This window comes from Lissotriton helveticus, chromosome 6, assembly GCF_964261635.1.
Source record: "Lissotriton helveticus chromosome 6, aLisHel1.1, whole genome shotgun sequence".
Lineage (NCBI taxonomy): Eukaryota > Metazoa > Chordata > Amphibia > Caudata > Salamandridae > Lissotriton > Lissotriton helveticus.
Window position 1 is genome coordinate 1717303485 of NC_136067.1, and position 18178 is coordinate 1717321662.

At 39.2% G+C, this 18178-nt stretch overlaps 1 protein-coding gene across 1 annotated transcript in view; it reads right to left on the reverse strand.

Annotated features, from left to right (window-relative positions):
* BFSP1 (beaded filament structural protein 1) overlaps positions 1-18178 on the reverse strand; it is a 245556-nt gene that overhangs the window by 214903 nt on the left and 12475 nt on the right. Inside the window, exon 2 of the mRNA XM_078647091.1 lies at positions 4928-4988. Coding sequence (XP_078503217.1) covers positions 4928-4988 — 61 coding nt within the window. The remainder of the gene's footprint in view (positions 1-4927; positions 4989-18178) is intronic.

Consider the following 18178-nt stretch of genomic DNA (forward strand, 5'->3'; position numbering starts at 1 on the left):
GAATGCTGAAATCAACAATTCCATTTATGCGCAAATGAGAGATTAAATCAAGGTAGGCAATCCCTTCTCAAATTCTCCAAGCGAGTGTTTAACATAACGTGCACACCGCTAAGCGCCTGAATATTAATCTTTCCCATATCTCAGAACCCAAACTGATGGTCACGCCGCTTTTAATGGACCATGCCAGCACCCGGCACTACTGAAAGTAAAAGGTATGCTTCCACTTCCCCAACTTGTTTTAGCTAGTGAATATATTGTACCAATTTTGTAATGATAAAAATTAAAAACATCCCTTAAATTCTTTTAGGCTTCTCTGCTTGGCCACGTTATTTCATTTAAACGGACCCCCAAAAGACCCGATCTGAAATTCAACACTGAGCAGCCTTGGTATGTAGCGCACACCGACATTACAGCTACTGTATGATAAAAAGGAGCCCACACACTAGATTGAGCAAAACATTGCTTTTGTATCCCACAGATACAAGATACATACAGCCCTGATGACAGACCAGTGACTCCAGTCTGGTCTAGAAACGCGTCGGCAGTATTGGTTGGGAGATATAAAGTATTACTGTTGCACTAAAGCTAGGACCGGCTGGTCCAGCACTAAAATATACAAGATATTAAATCATTTATCTTCCCAACCCCTAGTTTCTCTCATTCAGTGTTTGTTAGCTTTTTGTTGTTCGTAATTGATATGTTTGTATTATTATTTTTTCAATAATATCTGATGTGAGAATATTTTCTATTGTGTGTTCTAATGATTTCTAAATGTGTAAATAGTCTTTGCCTTTAATGTTTGCTAACATTAGTCCAGCCTTGTAAATATTTGTAAATATTTGCAATCAATGTCTTTTTTTCTGTCAGCAATTTTTTCAAATTATAGAAAATATAAAATGATTGACACAAAATAATGGTGTCCAGGGAAGCGATAATAAAGTGTTTCTTACCCTATATCAAAAAATTGTATTGAGTAACTGCGGTTTGGGCATTTTGTGTTGTTTACTAACAGTATATACAGGCAGGCCAGTATGAAAGGTTGGGTAAAGGATACATCAAGTCATCATGGAAATTACCTTACACTCACACGTGTTATAGTGAAAAAGGACAGAATGTATTTCTTAGTGGTGATAATTGTGAAAAATCACTAAGTGGTACACTTCTGTGTCAGGGTATAAATCTACATGGGGCCTGTGAGGGGACTTCAAATAACCTTTCATGTCACCAGCTTGGCCCACCTGCAACTCGAATAGAGCCATTCTTTAGAAGGCTTTCAAACGGGAGCTACATTCTAATAGTGGACCACAGATGTTGTGGCTTGGTGCCAGGAAAAGCTTATCTCGTAAGCGTAACGTCCAGGGTCACTTGCTGTATGCAAGTATTGAATCCGAACGACACTCCAGCCAGGAAGGGAAAAATTTGGCCCAGTCTAAAAATCTCTTCTATTCGAATTGATACTTTAAGCAGAATGAAGTCTGTTCTTCTACATACGCCAGTGCACTTGACGTCATCAAAAGAAACGTATGATCTCCAAGTTACAAGGACAACGGCAGAGATACATAACCTTTTATCAACAAATTGCCCCCTACACTTCGCAGAAATGCTAAACGAAATCTTAAAAATTTCTGATACGAATGGTATCGCGAGTGTATTTAAGACAATTTTTTCGGGACTGTTAACACCTTTCAAAGCAGTCCTGGGCATCTTTCCTAATTTTGTCCATTCACTCTTTGGCGGCCTTCCACTCCTGTTGGGACTCGTAGCAGGCATTTTATTTTTGATTCTCCTGCTTCGTTATGGCAAGCCATGTCACAAACAAGACTCCAGCAACAATGGAAGAAACGATCCTAGCTATACGCTCCCGGCTAAGAGATCTGAATATGACCTGGTTTCTTTCATTCAGACCCATCTGGCAGAACTGTATCTTACCTGTGTTAAGATGTATGCTGTGCGGAGAAGAATGCGTGTTAGACGTCTGTCTTACACTACAATCAGAAGTACCATTGGATACAGATACTTTGCTCAGTCCAGTAAAGACTCATGCATTGTGTTGTCCCCAGCGGTTACCAATCCTGATGACGGCATTCGTTGAGACTTCACCACTGCGATTGAAGGGTAGTGAAGTGCAAGATGAGAGCAGCATCAACCAGGTATGACCCTCTGTGAGCACTGCTGATCCTGTCATCGATGATAGCAATCATGCTCACGACTGCACAGTTGCGGCATTTTCCAACTTGGTCGAACTTTCACCTGAAGCGGTAAACTGCTTTTTTGAAAGTCTGTCTGAAATGATGTTCTCCCCCGAACAGAAAGAATAAACTTTTAAGCAAATGAGCACTCAGCGTTCCCTGAACTCTGAATTTGGCCTTCAGCTTTGAAAAACAAAAGCTTCTGAAAATATTTGGAACTGTTTTGACTTCTTCCCTTGAAAACAAATTTATTTTTTTCCCGATTCCAGAATATTTACCTTTTTTTTTTGGCACTCATCCTCTGCTTAAAGTAGAACTATTCTTAGAGAACAGAGCTTCTTTTTTTAGGAACTCTAGAGACAATATATTACCTCAGCCTCTAGCATATTTACAAAAAACTGTATTTATATGTGATGGAATGGTCTCGCACTTTTCTTTTCTGTATTAAGAGCCATTTCATGTGTAATTTTCGCAAATCATTCATACTGATATATATGTGCATCCTTTTAATGAATGATTACATTGCTTGAACGCATACAGTACCTATACTCATTTTTCGTGTATTTCGCATATGCCATTTCAGATGCAAAAAATGTATTTTGGGGTGGATCGGTATACACATGCACCGTTAGATATGTTTACAATTGCTTAGTTTAGTAATTATGGACATGAATTCGTGGAGTGGGTGTTGTGTGTTTTATCTAGGTACCTGAAGATATTCCTATTCTTTGCCCTTGTCCGGTTATAAATCAATATTATTCCTACAACGGCATAGAAACCCTTTTCATAATTCTGTCATAGCGCATGCTGTCACATTAAGCAAGCCTATTCCTCCAGCCCCCTAGAAAGCACATCGAGTTCTTAAACAAATCCAAGCTTCCAGCAACCTGGGAAATCCCCGCTGCTTTGTTTTGATTTCGTCCGAGAACTCCTGTAAAGCACTGTAAGAACAACCAGTTCTTAGTGACATCTTTATTGACGTCTTATGTCCAGCCTTACGTCAAACCCGGCACCTTTCAGGTATAAATATACCAACGTTGCCTTAAGCAAACACACGGTGGTAATCCTGGAGCAGTGCAGCTATCTACTTCCGAAGAGCCCAGCTGATGCGAGAGCCCACGGACGCTGCCCCTCCCTTTTGACGCGCTGAGAAAGACGCTGTCTTTTCTCTTGCCGAGAAATCCAGCATCCGGCGTTTCCAGCTTACCCTTGCGGGTGACTGGGATACCGAGTCCTGAGAGAGAAATACCAGCCCTCCTGCCTTCTAATACCCAGGTACTGAACTGACTAAACCCTTACAGAGAATTCTTGAGTCAGATTCTTGGCAAAACAAACTTAACTTAAACTGCTACTTACTTACTCCCTCCCACGTATTAGGCTTAGGTCAGGTACACCGGGGTAGGCGTAGTTAGAAGCACCAGTTGAGTACGATTAGTCAATGTATATATGTATGTATTTTATCCATTTTAAAGTATCATATGCCTAAGAAACCATATCCATGCTTTTACAGTATTATTTTATAATCCTGCTTCTACTGTATGCACTTTACTTAACTATAAGTATTGCAATTGTAGCAATTCATTTCTCTTGTATGAGGAAAGAGACTGCTCAATAACACCTTTTATTGAAAACGCCCGTCTCTCTTTTTCTCTGCAATCTGTTGAAACTAAGTACGCACCTTTGACTGAGTGAAATAGCTGTCTTTTGTTTTCACACGACTCTAGAGATACACTCTTATTCAGGGAGAGCAAAGTTGTCATGTTTTATGGTTGTCAGAAACTAAATCCCTTCTTGTCTATCCAGGGAGGTTAAACCCCTCCTCGCTTATTCGAGAAAGTTTCTAGTGAACTCTGAGCTAGTTGGCAAAAACTTAAATCTAATATCATCAGTAGAGACCTAGTTAACCTCAGTCCTACGTCTACACTACTGAAGATATTATTCCAATGCGCAGAGCCTATTGGGACTACAGGAACTACACTACATTGGCATATACCAGCAGAGTCTTCAAGAACAAAATAGTGGCAATTATAATTACCTAAATCAGAACCTTATTGGACAAGACTAGGCAGAGGGTTAAAAATGAACGTACGAAATTGCGATTTTCCACCCTCCAAGGAATTAGAACTGCTAGAGTCCAACTAAAGATGTGCCAATATGCAAATAATCTATAATCAAAAACTGGTAAACTCTGCCACTGATAAGATATAATTGTTTTCTCATATTGTTTCTGTGATTCGAGCATTAATTCTTAGGATCTCTCTTTGGTCAATGGTAAAACAAATAATTATCTTACTTATACAATGGTTTTTTAAGGGTGCTACTCTCACTCACAGGAGATGAAATTCATCTTCGACTGATGGCAGTACCAATCGAGTCTTTGATTACAGGTTAAGTCTATTATAGGGAGGTGGCACAGGGGAAGGGTCCATAAAACGTCCCCCCACCCTTTTTTGTCACTTTCTCATGTAAATAATGCAACTGCAAATTTTGAGTGCGTTTTAACGTGGATCAATGAAAATTCAATCTGTAATATTATTTGGTTGTAGGCAAGACATGAACAAAGTTAAAACAAGCATTTCATATTGAAGTGACGGTAACTGGCAAAACCATAGACCAGTTTAATTTAAGAAAATATGTGAAACAGAACGAAATATAGGAGCCTGTGTAAAATATGTATTCCCAATTTGATACCAGAAAGTTTGTGACCTACTAAAAAACTGTAGCTGCCATTTTCTTACCTTGTTAAGACGTTCCAGTGTTTCACGGAGCACCAGCTGGTATTCACATTCGTTTCTGTACCTGTATGGAGAATGTAGTGGGAAAGATTAGGTATCCTGTGTTCTCTGTGTTAATCCAGGCAGCAAGATAGCTGCACAGTAGTAACAGATGGAATTCAATGGTCAAGCCAGAGGAGCTTTTTGAGGGACACTGAAATAATTTTATAACGCTCTTAATATACACTTTTAAAACACTGGTGTCTTAGGTTTCATCGCTCAGCATGCCTTCTGTTGTGCAAACTGTTTTCTTTAAACGCATTATTTGCAGTAAAGTATAGGGATAACAAATTAGTGTTACATAAAAAAATTGTGTAAAAAATATAGGGGCAGATATACAGAGAAGGGTATGTAACGTTTACAACGAAATTTTTACAACGCACTACCATTACAACGCAGGCATTACCACGCATACCATTACAACGCATTGCGCTGGGGGGCGCTCTAGGATAGGTAATACGTTTAATTTTCTATCCAACACCTTCCCTAGTGTCCACGGGGACTGGAGTTGGAATAGAAAATTATACTTACCACTATCCAGCACCTCTAAGCGCTATGCGTTGTAATGGTATGCGTGGTAAAAACCGCGTTGTAAAGGTATGCGTGGTAAAAGTATGCGTTGTAACGTCATACATCCACAAGGAAGTGCCGCAGCGCGGCAACGCAAGCCCTTTGGCTTTTCCACGCTGTAGCACTTCCGAAGCACAGGAATGCGACATATGTACAACAATATGTTGCGTTCATGTGTTCTCCCTTGTGCTGGCGCACAAACTGCTGCCATGCGCCGGTGCAGGGACGCTTGCACCATGGTGCAAGGATGCCTGTGTCATGGGGAGATTGTTTTTGTGCAGGAAGGGGCACAGTGTAAATCTGCCCCATAATATACTAACAATAATTAACAAAATGATTGTTTTATAAAATGTTGAAAACTTTTTTTGACATTAATAATGATGTGAACACTAAACTGTTGAAGGTTGTCGTTCAGGTTTAAGATCATGTTTAGGGTTATGGTAGTGGAGAGATTAATGTAAAGGTCAAGGGTATGGGGTGAGTTAATGAAGGTGTTAGGGTCGCATTAATGGAAAGGGGTCTGGGCTATGGTAAGAGATGGGTTGTGGTGATACGTATGATTATCCGTATGGTTAAGTTAGCTTTAGTGGTGGGGTTAGGATCAGAATAAGGTACGGTGAAAGGGTTACTTGAGTTTGGTTTTAGAGTTATATATTAGGTATGTGATAGTGCTAGGGCCAGAATTAAGGCCAAAATTAAGTTCAGGAGTTTGGGCAGGGCTTACATTCTGTTTAAGGGCTAAAAAAGGTTAATACTGATTTTATTTTTAATTCAACTTAATATAAACAACAACTATTTTACCACAAGTTACATACATTTGTGAGCTCCCCATTTGTGTATGGGACTTTTATTTAGATAGAATCAATGACAATTAATTATTTATCAATTTGCAATTGATGTGTAGCATGTAAAGGCCACAGGAGCACCTGATCATTGTTCACAGGACAAGTAAAGTAGCTAAAACAAGGCCAACATTTAGAACAAATAATACATAAGTAAAAATAGGGCAAAGAAGAACACAGTATAAAATAAATCAAGTATAACCATATTGGGGAAAAGCTGTGTCATCACCCAGGTAGTAGACAGTAGTAGTGTGTAATAAAGCAAGTTATTCATTAGAGGACATCTAATTTGAGTTCAGAATAATGAAGGTTTCGGGCAGCTAATATCACAAACATCCTATTCCATAAAAAACAGCAATAGACTTGCAATCTTCGCGGGAGTCAATTGACGGGTTTCAAATCCTATATCTAAGGACGATTAAAATAATTTACAAATTGCCACCTGACGCTCGCTATGGCACAAGATAATCGGGAAACGAGAGTGAGGAAGACCAGAAATAGACAAACCGCATTACCTTTCTGATAATATCACTTCAAAAAGAAAAAAGACAAAGGAGGTAAAACTCTTTTTTACAATAGGCCTATGTCCATATGTTTAGGGGGACCTATTTAGGGGTAAGCACCTGAGTGCTATTGACGACAGATCTGGTTGATTATCTTTTGTGATACAGAATCTGTAGAATAAAATCTCTTTTAAAGTAATTCAAAGGTTTATGTTCGGATGCTAAGCAACACTTTTAAGAAATGACAAAATAACGTGGTTGAGTGTAGGACCTCACCAGAAATAAAAATAAAATAAAATTGGAGCGTAATAAAAAGCAATTCTTATTGGTTTGTAAATGCTGTGATTAGTCTTTAGATGTGCAGTGGTGGATGAGGTGTATACCAGGCAGACAGAAGTCGTAGAAGGCAAGCAGTTATGGGATCTGCTGTGGAATTGCTCGTGGGTTTCAATAAACACTCCTCTTGAAGGCCAGCTACAGCCCAAACTGAAAGAAAACTAATATCCGAGATCAAACGTTTTCCTATATTAGGGCCCTCTCCTGTCTAAAACCAGCAGAAGCCAAGCAAATGGCAACATTCTGATTGCCAAATGTCACACACGTACCATATTAGAAATATAAAATGATTGCACTGATGGTAGACAAAGAATTCCTATTAATCACAAACATCCCCATGCCCACAAGGAGTGATCCCTGGTAACTTCTCCATAATAAAGCCACAGGCTCACTAAGAGACATGGTTGGATCTAAAAGGATCACACTGGATAGAATTGAAGGGCCTGAGGTGAGTTAGTACTGTAGCTGAGGACAAGGAAGTAACAATATAATCCTTGATTGTGGAGTTGGAAATCAACAATAAGTCATATGACACGGCAAGGAAATAAAAGTTTGCAGAATCAAACAACAAGAATACATTTGTCTTTTTTCCAATCCATGTTTTGCTTCCTCTACACCAAGGGGGATGAAAAAAATCCCAAGCCAATTTGGATTGTACCCAAATCTAAAAGTTGCTTTTATATTCTTTTGTGCTTTCTTTCTTGACCATTGCCTGATTTAGTGAATTTATCACAGACCATACACCCACCCAGTCTCTATTCCCATACCTCTCCCATGCATACAATGTTGTCCCTCCCTAACCTTTCTTTGGCTTTGAATTATTCGATTGCACTGGGTTCTTTTATTTGCTGTCGTGGTGCATTTGTTGATTTTAACTTTACTGATGCGTTGTATGTAGTATGGTAAAAACTAATCTGTTAAACTAAATTCCAAAATGTGTTTAAGTTACAAAAAAAGAGTACAGTTAAAAAATAAATACATGCAGGATGTTTTCAAAATATATTTGGAATGACCTAAATGAGCAGAAAGGCTGATGACTGTTAAATTGTTTCCTTATTCTTTGTTTTTCATACTTCTACTGAAAGAGAGAATGAACTGATCAGAACTGACAGTTTAATGATATATTGGTTGGTCTGGAATTGGGATGTGCACATCATATGCATGCTGTTTTAATGCAGGTCTGGTAGATATTGCTTAGCATGTAGCTGTAACATTTCTCTTCTCATTTCTTTTTTCAGATACCACAATGAATGTAAGGGAAGGATGATCAGGTTTATGTATTGAAAGTGGTTTGTGCTAGCCCACAAACTTATTGAGGTTTGTGGAATTGTAATTATTTCCTTAATTCCTACTGCCTGATTTGACGGTGAGATAAATGACAACAGAAGTAGGCATACTTGGTCTTCATGCTTTCATTGCTTTTAATGCTGTAGTGAAATGGCTGTACATATGATGGATGTAAGCTATGTGGGTTTTTATGTTGTAGTACAACTTCTGTTATGTTTATGTGTCTTGCAAAGTGTGAACCCTCAACTCTACTACAAAATCAGAAAATATCTTCAATGAACTGTTGCTGCATGGAGTTGCTAGAGTCTTTTTGCTAGCACTTCAATGTGACTTCTGTGACGTGAATGCTGCAAACATGTAGTTATGCGATAGTCTTGCAGTTCTTTTGAGGCTCACTAATTCAGCCAATGGTGTTGGCATGGTGGCAGAGTGGCGATGGACTTAGCCTCCTTAAACATGGGTAGGGTAAATCATTCTTTATTACTTATAAAGATAAAAGGGTCCCACAGGTAAGGCTGATGCATCAACTCTGCCCACTGTCTTTAGCAATGCAATCTGCAGAGAATTTGATTTATTAATTTATATCCTCAAATAAACTCATCACTCCCATCTGTGATTTATTACTATATCCACGTTAGCACTAGTGTATCATTAACCCCTCCCATGCTGGTGACGGAACCGTTCCGTCACGAGCCTCGGGTGGGCTGTGCTGGTGACGGAACGGTTCCGTCACGGCCCCGCTGCCGCGCAGGCGCGGCGCTGATTTCGCGCCAGCGCTGTGCGTTCTATTGAGCGGGCGGGGCCGTGACGGAACCGTTCCATCACAAGCACAGCTTACCCGCGTGCCGTGACGGAGCGGTTCTGTCACGAGCACGGGACCGCCGCACCACCGCGCCGCCGCCCCGCCCCCTTAGCGGTGCGGCGGAATAGCCGCCGCAGCGAAGGGGTTAAAATCCGAGTCCTTACTATACACAATTAAACAATACATTAAAACAGTTCACTGATACAATATCCCGGTCAAACATATTTTGGAAGTAAATTTAGTTCAAAAGCAGGTAATATATATATATAGAAATCAAAGTAATACATTCCTCCAAATATTAAAAGATGTAAAATTAAATTAATATATTTTAAAATTATGAGTTAATTTTTTTTTTCTTTTTTTTCTTTTCCTTTTCTTTTTCTCTTTCTTTTTCTTTTTCTTTTGTCCCTTCATGCTATCTCATGGGGCTCCGCCCTCCATATGGTTTTATTTTACTTATCTATGTAACCCAACCTAATCAATTGGTATAGTTGTATATCACTATAAGGTATGTAAGAACAGCGATGGGGAGGGTGACAGCTGGGATTGTAATTGAGGATTGAAAATTAGAGAGGGAATGTGAGATGGAAATATATAAAATAATGTGTAGAACTGATCGCTCTGGCTGTAGAATATGTAGAGTATGTAAATAGTAATATGCACAAAAAACGCTTTATTTGTATGTAACTGACAAAGGGATTTGCCAATACATGGCTTGATGGACTGGTGATAGTGAGAATAGGAGTTGCGAGGCTTCGTACTCCCCTATCCTCCCCGCAATGTTGTGACGCGGGGAGCTATGCCGATACACGGCGATATTTCACTTCACTTCACTTTATTTACGCTGAGCGAGCGCGATCTAAAACAAAGAAATGGATTTAATGGTGTATTTTGCATGCTCAAAGATGGCGCCCATTAGCGCAACATCCAGTCCATCAACTATGTTTAGTAAAATGTAACTGCATTAATACCCAGCATAACGTGCAAAGCGCAACTAACACTGACGAAGGCTTGATGCTGAAACGCGTCTGTTAGCTCTGTAAATAAATGATGCTGGTGTGAGCACCGAAAACTTTTGGTTCCACGAGTGCGGTTCTTTGGAGGGAGATTCTCTGGAGCTGAGCGTCGTGTTGTTGCGGGCACCCACTACCGCATATCGCACCCACCCGTGAGTGCCTTGACCCTCAGTGGGAACAGGGAGCGTATATATATATATATATATAACTTAGACAAAGGTTCCGACCGAAACGCGTCAGTTGCTGTAGTTCAAATAAAATATAAGTAATTATACCTCAGGGAGTGCTTCGTTTCTTCCTGCGGGAGACACGCTACTGGAAGGTGGAGCAGTATTTGATTTGCGAGTGCACCCTCGCAACGGAAGCACCCGCCTGGGAGTGCGGCGCTTTGGTGTTTGTTTGGAGCTGTAATATATATATATATATATATATATATATATATATATATATATATATATATATATACATATATTAACACACAAACACACACACATATTTACATACATACATTTGAAAAAAGTAATACAATTTTTTAAACACATTTTAATTTACATTTTAATTAAAAAACATAAAGAAGTAAAAATAGCAAACAAATGTAAAACCCAAAAGAATACTCTAAAGCATTATTTATATAAGCATATGCCAATAATGTTCTGAAAATCTTAAATGTCCACATATACAAATTAAAAGTTAAATAAAATGCATAAATGCATCCATAGATGCATTATATACATTTTAAACAATATATTTAGAATTAAATAAACTTCAAAATATTATAAACAATAACAAAAAAGAAATTATAAATACTTCTATTACAAAATGTACTATTTAATTTGAACAATATATTAAATAGTACAATATTGAAGGCTAACATACTAATTTTAATGAAGATAATGAAAGCATTCCAGAATAAATATTGATAAAAAAAACAATATTGAATACTAATAATAATAATAAACAATCAGTTTCACCAACAGTACACAAGTTGTTGGACTTCAGAAGGGTCAAATTGACTATGTCCACTAGAGTCTAAGCAACACTTAGGAAAGTGTTGGACATCAAAGGGGTCCTATTAACTAATTTGACTCTAGTCTAAGCAAAGGTCAGTAAAGTGTTAGCCTTGGAAGGTTTTATATTCATTGTTCCCATGCCAATCTAAGCAACAGTAGGGAAAGCGTGGAACTTTAGATCGATTGGATTTACAATTCCCACTCCAGTCTAAGCAGCAGTAGGGTAAGTGTTGGACTTTTGAGTGGTTAGATTTACTATTCTCACTAGATTCAAAGCAGCAAGAGGGAAAGTGGTGGTCTTCGGAAGGGTAAGAATTACTATTCCCACTGCAATCTAAACACCAATAGAGAAAGTGTTGGCCTTCAGGGAAGTCAGATTTACTATTCACACTCTAGTCTAAACAACAGTAGGGAAAGTATTTTACTTTGGAGAAGTCAGAATTACTATTCTTACTCCAGCCAGAGCTACAGAGGACTTCAGATCAGTTAGATTTACAATTACCACTCCAATCTAGGCCACTGTAGGGAAAGTGTTGGACATCAGGGGGATTAGATTTACTGCTTCTTCTCCAGTCAAAGCAACAGTAGGGAAAATGTTGGACTTCAGAGAAGTTATATTTACTACTCTCAGTCAAGTCTAATATTTAGTAGAAAAAGAGTCGGACTTTAGAGGGATTACATTAAAGAATACAATTCCTAATCATTTATAGTAAATATTTTAACATGTAAAAATGTAATTATATCATATACAACAAATACATACTACATATTTTAATAAAAACAAGACGAATTTTAAAATTATAAACCAAATAGAAAAAAGTAATGAAATGAGTAATGCTAACCTTCACTTCCCTACCTACAAAAAATAAAAAATTACATTTTAAAATAAGTACTCAAATATTTATTTGATAAAATAATACTTAAAAATGAAAATTATAAAAACCACTTACCATTAGATTAAGAATTGAAATTATAATAATAATAAAAATAAGTACAACATTAAAAGAATACATAACTATTTTTCAATGAATCAATTATATTAAAAAATAAATATTATAACCATGCTATATTCATACCATTGTCCCTGGCAAAAACTTAAAAATGTACATTACTAACATATGTAAATTAAGCTACATATTAAAAGAAATAAAACACTAACTAAATTAAACCACAGTTACAAAATGAAATAACTTACACATGTAACAATCAATTAGATATTTAATTAACATTAAAAATTAAATTGACATAAAAAATAAATACTCTTTAATTAAATTACTTCCCACCTTATTCCGCCATAAACCCAACAACACGCTACTCCAATATACCTTCCTGTTAAAAATAGAAAAGCTAAAATATACTTTCAAATTAGCAAATTACATTGAACAATATATAGAAACAATTACACAATTTAAATGCTTATAGTTTTTAAATATTACTTTTATTAAGTATAAATGCATAACAGAACATCACAGACAAAGGCTTTTGTTATTGCTTATACATTCTGAACAGTGTTTTTCTAATCTTAACCAATTGGCTGCACACATGCAATTTGCATAATTATTACCGAATGCAAAATGAATTTACAAAAACTAAATAATTACCATTAAATTTAAAAAGCAAGCAGCCCATCACAGCTTTATAAATCAGTGATTCAATTTAACAATAAGCTACTGATACAACCAGAATCTTTACCTTAATAAAATAACAACAATTATACTAATAATAATAAGTCAGAAAAAAATATTAAATAAAACCTATTAAATTGAATTGTTTCACAATTATCGTACAAAAAACTTGGGGGCATATTACCATCAACTAGCGATAATTATCGCTATTTTGGCTTAGCGGCAATAATTTTATCGCCGTGTTACGGCGATTTTTATCGCTTAGGAGCCTTGCTATTTTCAAGGTTTATCTCCTAAGCGATAAAAATCGGCCGAAATGCATGAATATCGCTGTAAAGTCAGCGATATTCATGCATTACCGAGCTAATGCTGATAGCCATGTTATCCACCTCCCATTGGATAACATGGCTAAGAACTGCTCAGGGCAGGTGTTAGCTTTTGGAGATATTTGCGCTTAGCGCAAATATCTCCAAATGTTGGTAATAGGAGATAGCGATGTTAGCGACTGTTTCCAGTCGCTAACATCTTGGCACGCCCACTTTGCATGTCATTAGTGATAAATATCTCTGACATGCAAAGCGGGGCCCAAGATGGTCGCTATCTCCTACTAGCTGTCGCTAACTGGTGTTAGCGACAGCTAGGTAATAGGGAGATAATTTTATCTCCGCTTTCTTGGCTTTAAAGCCAAAAAAGCGGAGATAAATCCCTTGATAACATGCCCCTTGATATTCATGCCCATAATATTGTGTCCCACAATAGTTTGGTAGTAATGTGTTTTTGCGTCGATGTTCATGTTGTTCCATATGTAAAAAAACAATATTCTGTACAAACACCTATTATTATGATTCAATTATACACATGCAGATCTAAATGCATCCTTTTTATGGTAAAGGTTTACTCATTTCATTATCTGTAATAAATCAAACTTATGAACATCACTCCCTTCAGGAGGTATTTTAAAACTGAAGCTGCATTACGTATTGTACATCATGTCTACATCAACTAAATTAGTAAAGAGCATGCAATCTTAGGTTAGAGCTAAAACTTGATTAGTTGATTGAATTGTTGATGCTACTAAAAAAGCATCCTTATAAGTTCATGTCCATCATTTGTCACATTTGTAGTTTACAGAATTGCAAGCACGTTCCTAAATAATTAATTGCCAATACCTCCTTCTTCCTTGTACCAATCTTTAGTCATGAGGTACATCTCACCTCCAATACAGAAAATCTCCAGTTGAAAACTGAGAATGCATGCCCAGTCCAACCAGCCAGGTGTCATAAAAGGGGCCAACATTCCCAGCATACTCCTGTTTTTTCCCTATCTTGGGTATGGACAGTTTGCCCGTGTTGGAAGCCTCTGATGGGCTTGCGCCTTTCCCTTCATCCCCATAGGATCCTTCCATGCTGGACTTAATGGTCATTAGACAGTGGTATGTGTGATCATGCAGTGAGGAGCATTGTGCTTGTTCCAATGTGAACTGCCATTGTTTGAGATTTGCCTGTAGGAAATACCATTATTTTTATATTGATGAATGTTGTGGGAAATTCGCCTTCCTTCTCTCCTCCAGCGCAGTAATATGCTTTCACTTTTAATAGGTTTAGCAATCATGTTTCCTTTCAGTTGCCCGTTGATTGCACTGTGGAGAACATTGCATTACTTGAATAGCTGCAGCCATGGCTGTTTTGAGAGTCAGTATATTCTTCAATGGGACCCTTTATTTGGTCTTTGTTGGATGCATTTGTACTATCATTTTGTGTGGATCAGCGCATGTTCAGTTGGTGCTGTCTCTCTACCCTCCACATCTTCCTGGTGAGAGTTCCTAAATACTGATGGGTTTAGGTGAAGAACAAGGGTTGGCCAGCCCAGTTAATCCGGTTCAGCGTGAAATCAGTTATGTTCTAGTTTGCGTTTGCTAGGTTGGGTGTTACAGAATGGATCTCTTTCCTCCTGAAGCAGCCTGAAGCAGGCCTAACAGGCTGTTTCGATGCTGTCCAGAGCCTGCTCCTGCACTGATTTTAGGTTTTCATTTTGGTGTACAGCATGAGGAAAGTGTTAACCTGTGCTCCCTTGTGAGCGTTCTTTAAGTTTTTTATTTTACACATGGCTAGACGCATGTGTTTTATGGTGACAGCAGCTGCAAGAGGGTCCATGGATGATTTATTTATCACTACTTCCTCTCACCTGCTGTTTATTTTAGGTTATAGCACTCAGACATTTATTGGTGCCATTGATTAGCAATGTTTCGCATATTCTAGTTTGACATGGGGCTGCGGCTCCTTCATATGTCAGACGTGTATAGGTGGGATTCTGGCTTACAGCTACACTGGCCCAAGTCTCTCTGAACCCCCATGCTGGGGGATGTGAGGAAGTGGATTGGCAGACCCATATTCTGTAGACTGTGGCGCTTATTAGGATGGCAGTCAGTTGGACCTCCGACCACCATCGCAGTGGGCATGAGACCGCAAGACAATCAGTCGGCAGTCCCACTACCAATTCCAATATGACCACTGACGTGGCAGTAGGAAAGTTCTATTTTCCAAAGCGGCCCAGGAAAAGCGCCACAGCACAAGCTGCAGTGAAAAAAAGCACTTTATGCACATCCGTGCACCGTGTGTGAGGCACCATGTGGTGCCTGGCACACGGTGCATGAATGTGCAGGGTGGCACTGTATGTCCTGGGCCACTTTGTTGCGGCCCACGGGGAATGGGCACCCTGTTTGAGGCCCCCAAAGTCCATTTCTGGCAGACTTTTCATGGGAACATTCCTCCTGTTTGGTGCAGTTGGGTCAGTGACTTTCTGAGGCCACCAGTCAGGGATGTTCTGACAGTGAAATTTATATTGTATTTATGGACAGTGGTTCACCTGAAGTTCATTTCGGAATACTAAAACATTTGGAAGTAGAGTCACTGCACAAAATTAATGTTCATCAACAAAATCTAACCTTGAGCACTCAAAGACAAAAATACAGTATTAATACATATGAATAAACAAAAGGCTAGTCACATATTATTGTAGATGTGCCCTCTGACTATCAAGACCCAATATTGTTATGTTATGTTATGTTATGTTATGTTATATAGAGTTTTGTTAAGCGCTCAGCTACTCGACCGAGTGTCCCGGCGCTGTCAGACCCAACACAACACAACCATCGCGGCAGAGGGGAGTTAGTTGCAAAACAGCCACGTCTTCAACTCCTTCCTAAAAGACAATAGGGTCACGCATTTCCTTAATGACAGTGGCAGTGCATTCCAGGCTCGGGGTGCAAGATATCCAAAAGAGCGAGCCCCGATGCGAGCGCGCCTAACTGCCGGGATAGTGGCCAGTGAGAGGGACGCAGAGCGAAGTGCTCTGGATAGAGCGTGAAATCCTAGCCGCTTCCTTAGGTAACATGCACCAGAGCCATAGAGTGCCTTGAATGCCAAGGTCAGCGTCTTGAACTCGATGCGTTTCCGTATCGGAAGCCAATGGAGGGATTTCAGCAGGCCCGCAACGTGAGACCTCCGGCCAAGGCCGAAGATTCCACGAGCGGCCGAGTTCTGCACCACCTACAGATGTGAGAGAAGATAGTCAGGGAGGCCGAGGTAGAGCACGTTGGCGTAATCAAGCCTGGAACCTACCAAAGCTTGCACTGTACTTTTCCTGTGGGCAATGGATAGGAGAGGAAGGAATTTCCTGAGAATTCTCAGTATCCTGAAGAATTGGCCAACCAGGCCCAGAATATGTGGTTTAAGGGACAGGCCGGTGTCCATCTTAATTCCCAGATTCTTTGCCATCCCCGTCTCCGCGGAGGCAGGGTGGATATCAACCGGCCACCAGAACTTCCAACATGGGTCCGGTGGACACCCAAAGAAGAGGACCTCAGATTTATCTGGGTTGCATTTCAACTGGTTTATATGAAACCAGCCGAACACGGCGCCCAAGCAGTTCTTGATAAGCTCTCCATCAAAGTCCCTATTCTTGCCACAGGTGAAGAGAAGCTGGGTGTCATCGGCATATGAGACAATCTGGGCACCATAGGCCTCGGTCAGCACCGACAAATTGAGGACAACATATCAAATTAATATTGAGAGGTAAATACATCTTGTATTTCTATACCTAACTCCACCTATATGTACCTATGCTGTACATATATCGTTAAGGTATTTAGCTGTTTCTTTGTAATGCTACCGTAGGCTGCATTTGCTTAAGAGAAATAATCCCAGTGACAGTGATAGTTCCACTGTACACTAGACTGGACCCACAGAATAATTACAGGTGACCAGGATTTGCTGCTCAAGATTACTACCTCTTAGTGAGTTCCTGTTTGATATATTGACATAATCCTTCCCAGCTGTAATTATTCTGTGGGTCCAGTTTTGTGGACAGTGGAGCTACTGTGATTAATTTTCTTACGCAAATTCACATTTTTGCAGTGTGGCCAAGGCATGGGGCAGCTCACTTGAATAATAGAATCCTTCAAGTAGTCATCAAAAGTTGGTGGATATAAAGAGACAACAGTGCGACTGTCACTCTCTATTAGACTACATCCTACAAGTCCTTAGGGCAGAAAATGTGTGAACTACAAAACATGAAACAGACAGACAGAAATGAATCCTCAGTGTTGATAACGGAAAGGAAAAGTCATGCTGTCTGTCTGATTTAGATGGGAAAGACCCCCAGGGAAACTGAGATATGTGTTGCTTTTTCTCTGATTATTTGTGGGAACTAGCTGCCATACGTGCCAGAGCTGTAGTCTTCTTTTAGGCCGAGATGGCGCATACCACCTAGGAGCACTTGTATCACAGAATAATAAAAGTACAGGTCCCTTAGGTTGTTGGAAATACAGTAAGTAATGGCTTGCTTAACAGCAATGTCAGTCCCGCAGACAGAGGATGAGAAACTTTACAAAAGCCTCTCAAGGCCGACAAAGGTGTGGTAAACTTAAAACTACAAGTCCCAGAATGCAATCTGCTGTTAGCTAACATGTCAGAGAGGCGGAAGGTGTCTTACACAACTCATAGCTAGTTGTTATCTACTGTACAGAAAGCATCCTCCTTTCAGATCACTAGTAGACATCTATGTCTCTTATTGGAAGATGGGAAATTTGACCTATAACGTCTCTAAAATGCTTTTGAAAGATGGAAATAGATGGTTGTCCTATTACTGCCCCTAAAAAAGTAGAGCCTCCTATTAGAGAAAGAGATGGATCTGAGTGTTATCTGTTTCACGTTTTCATTTGGTA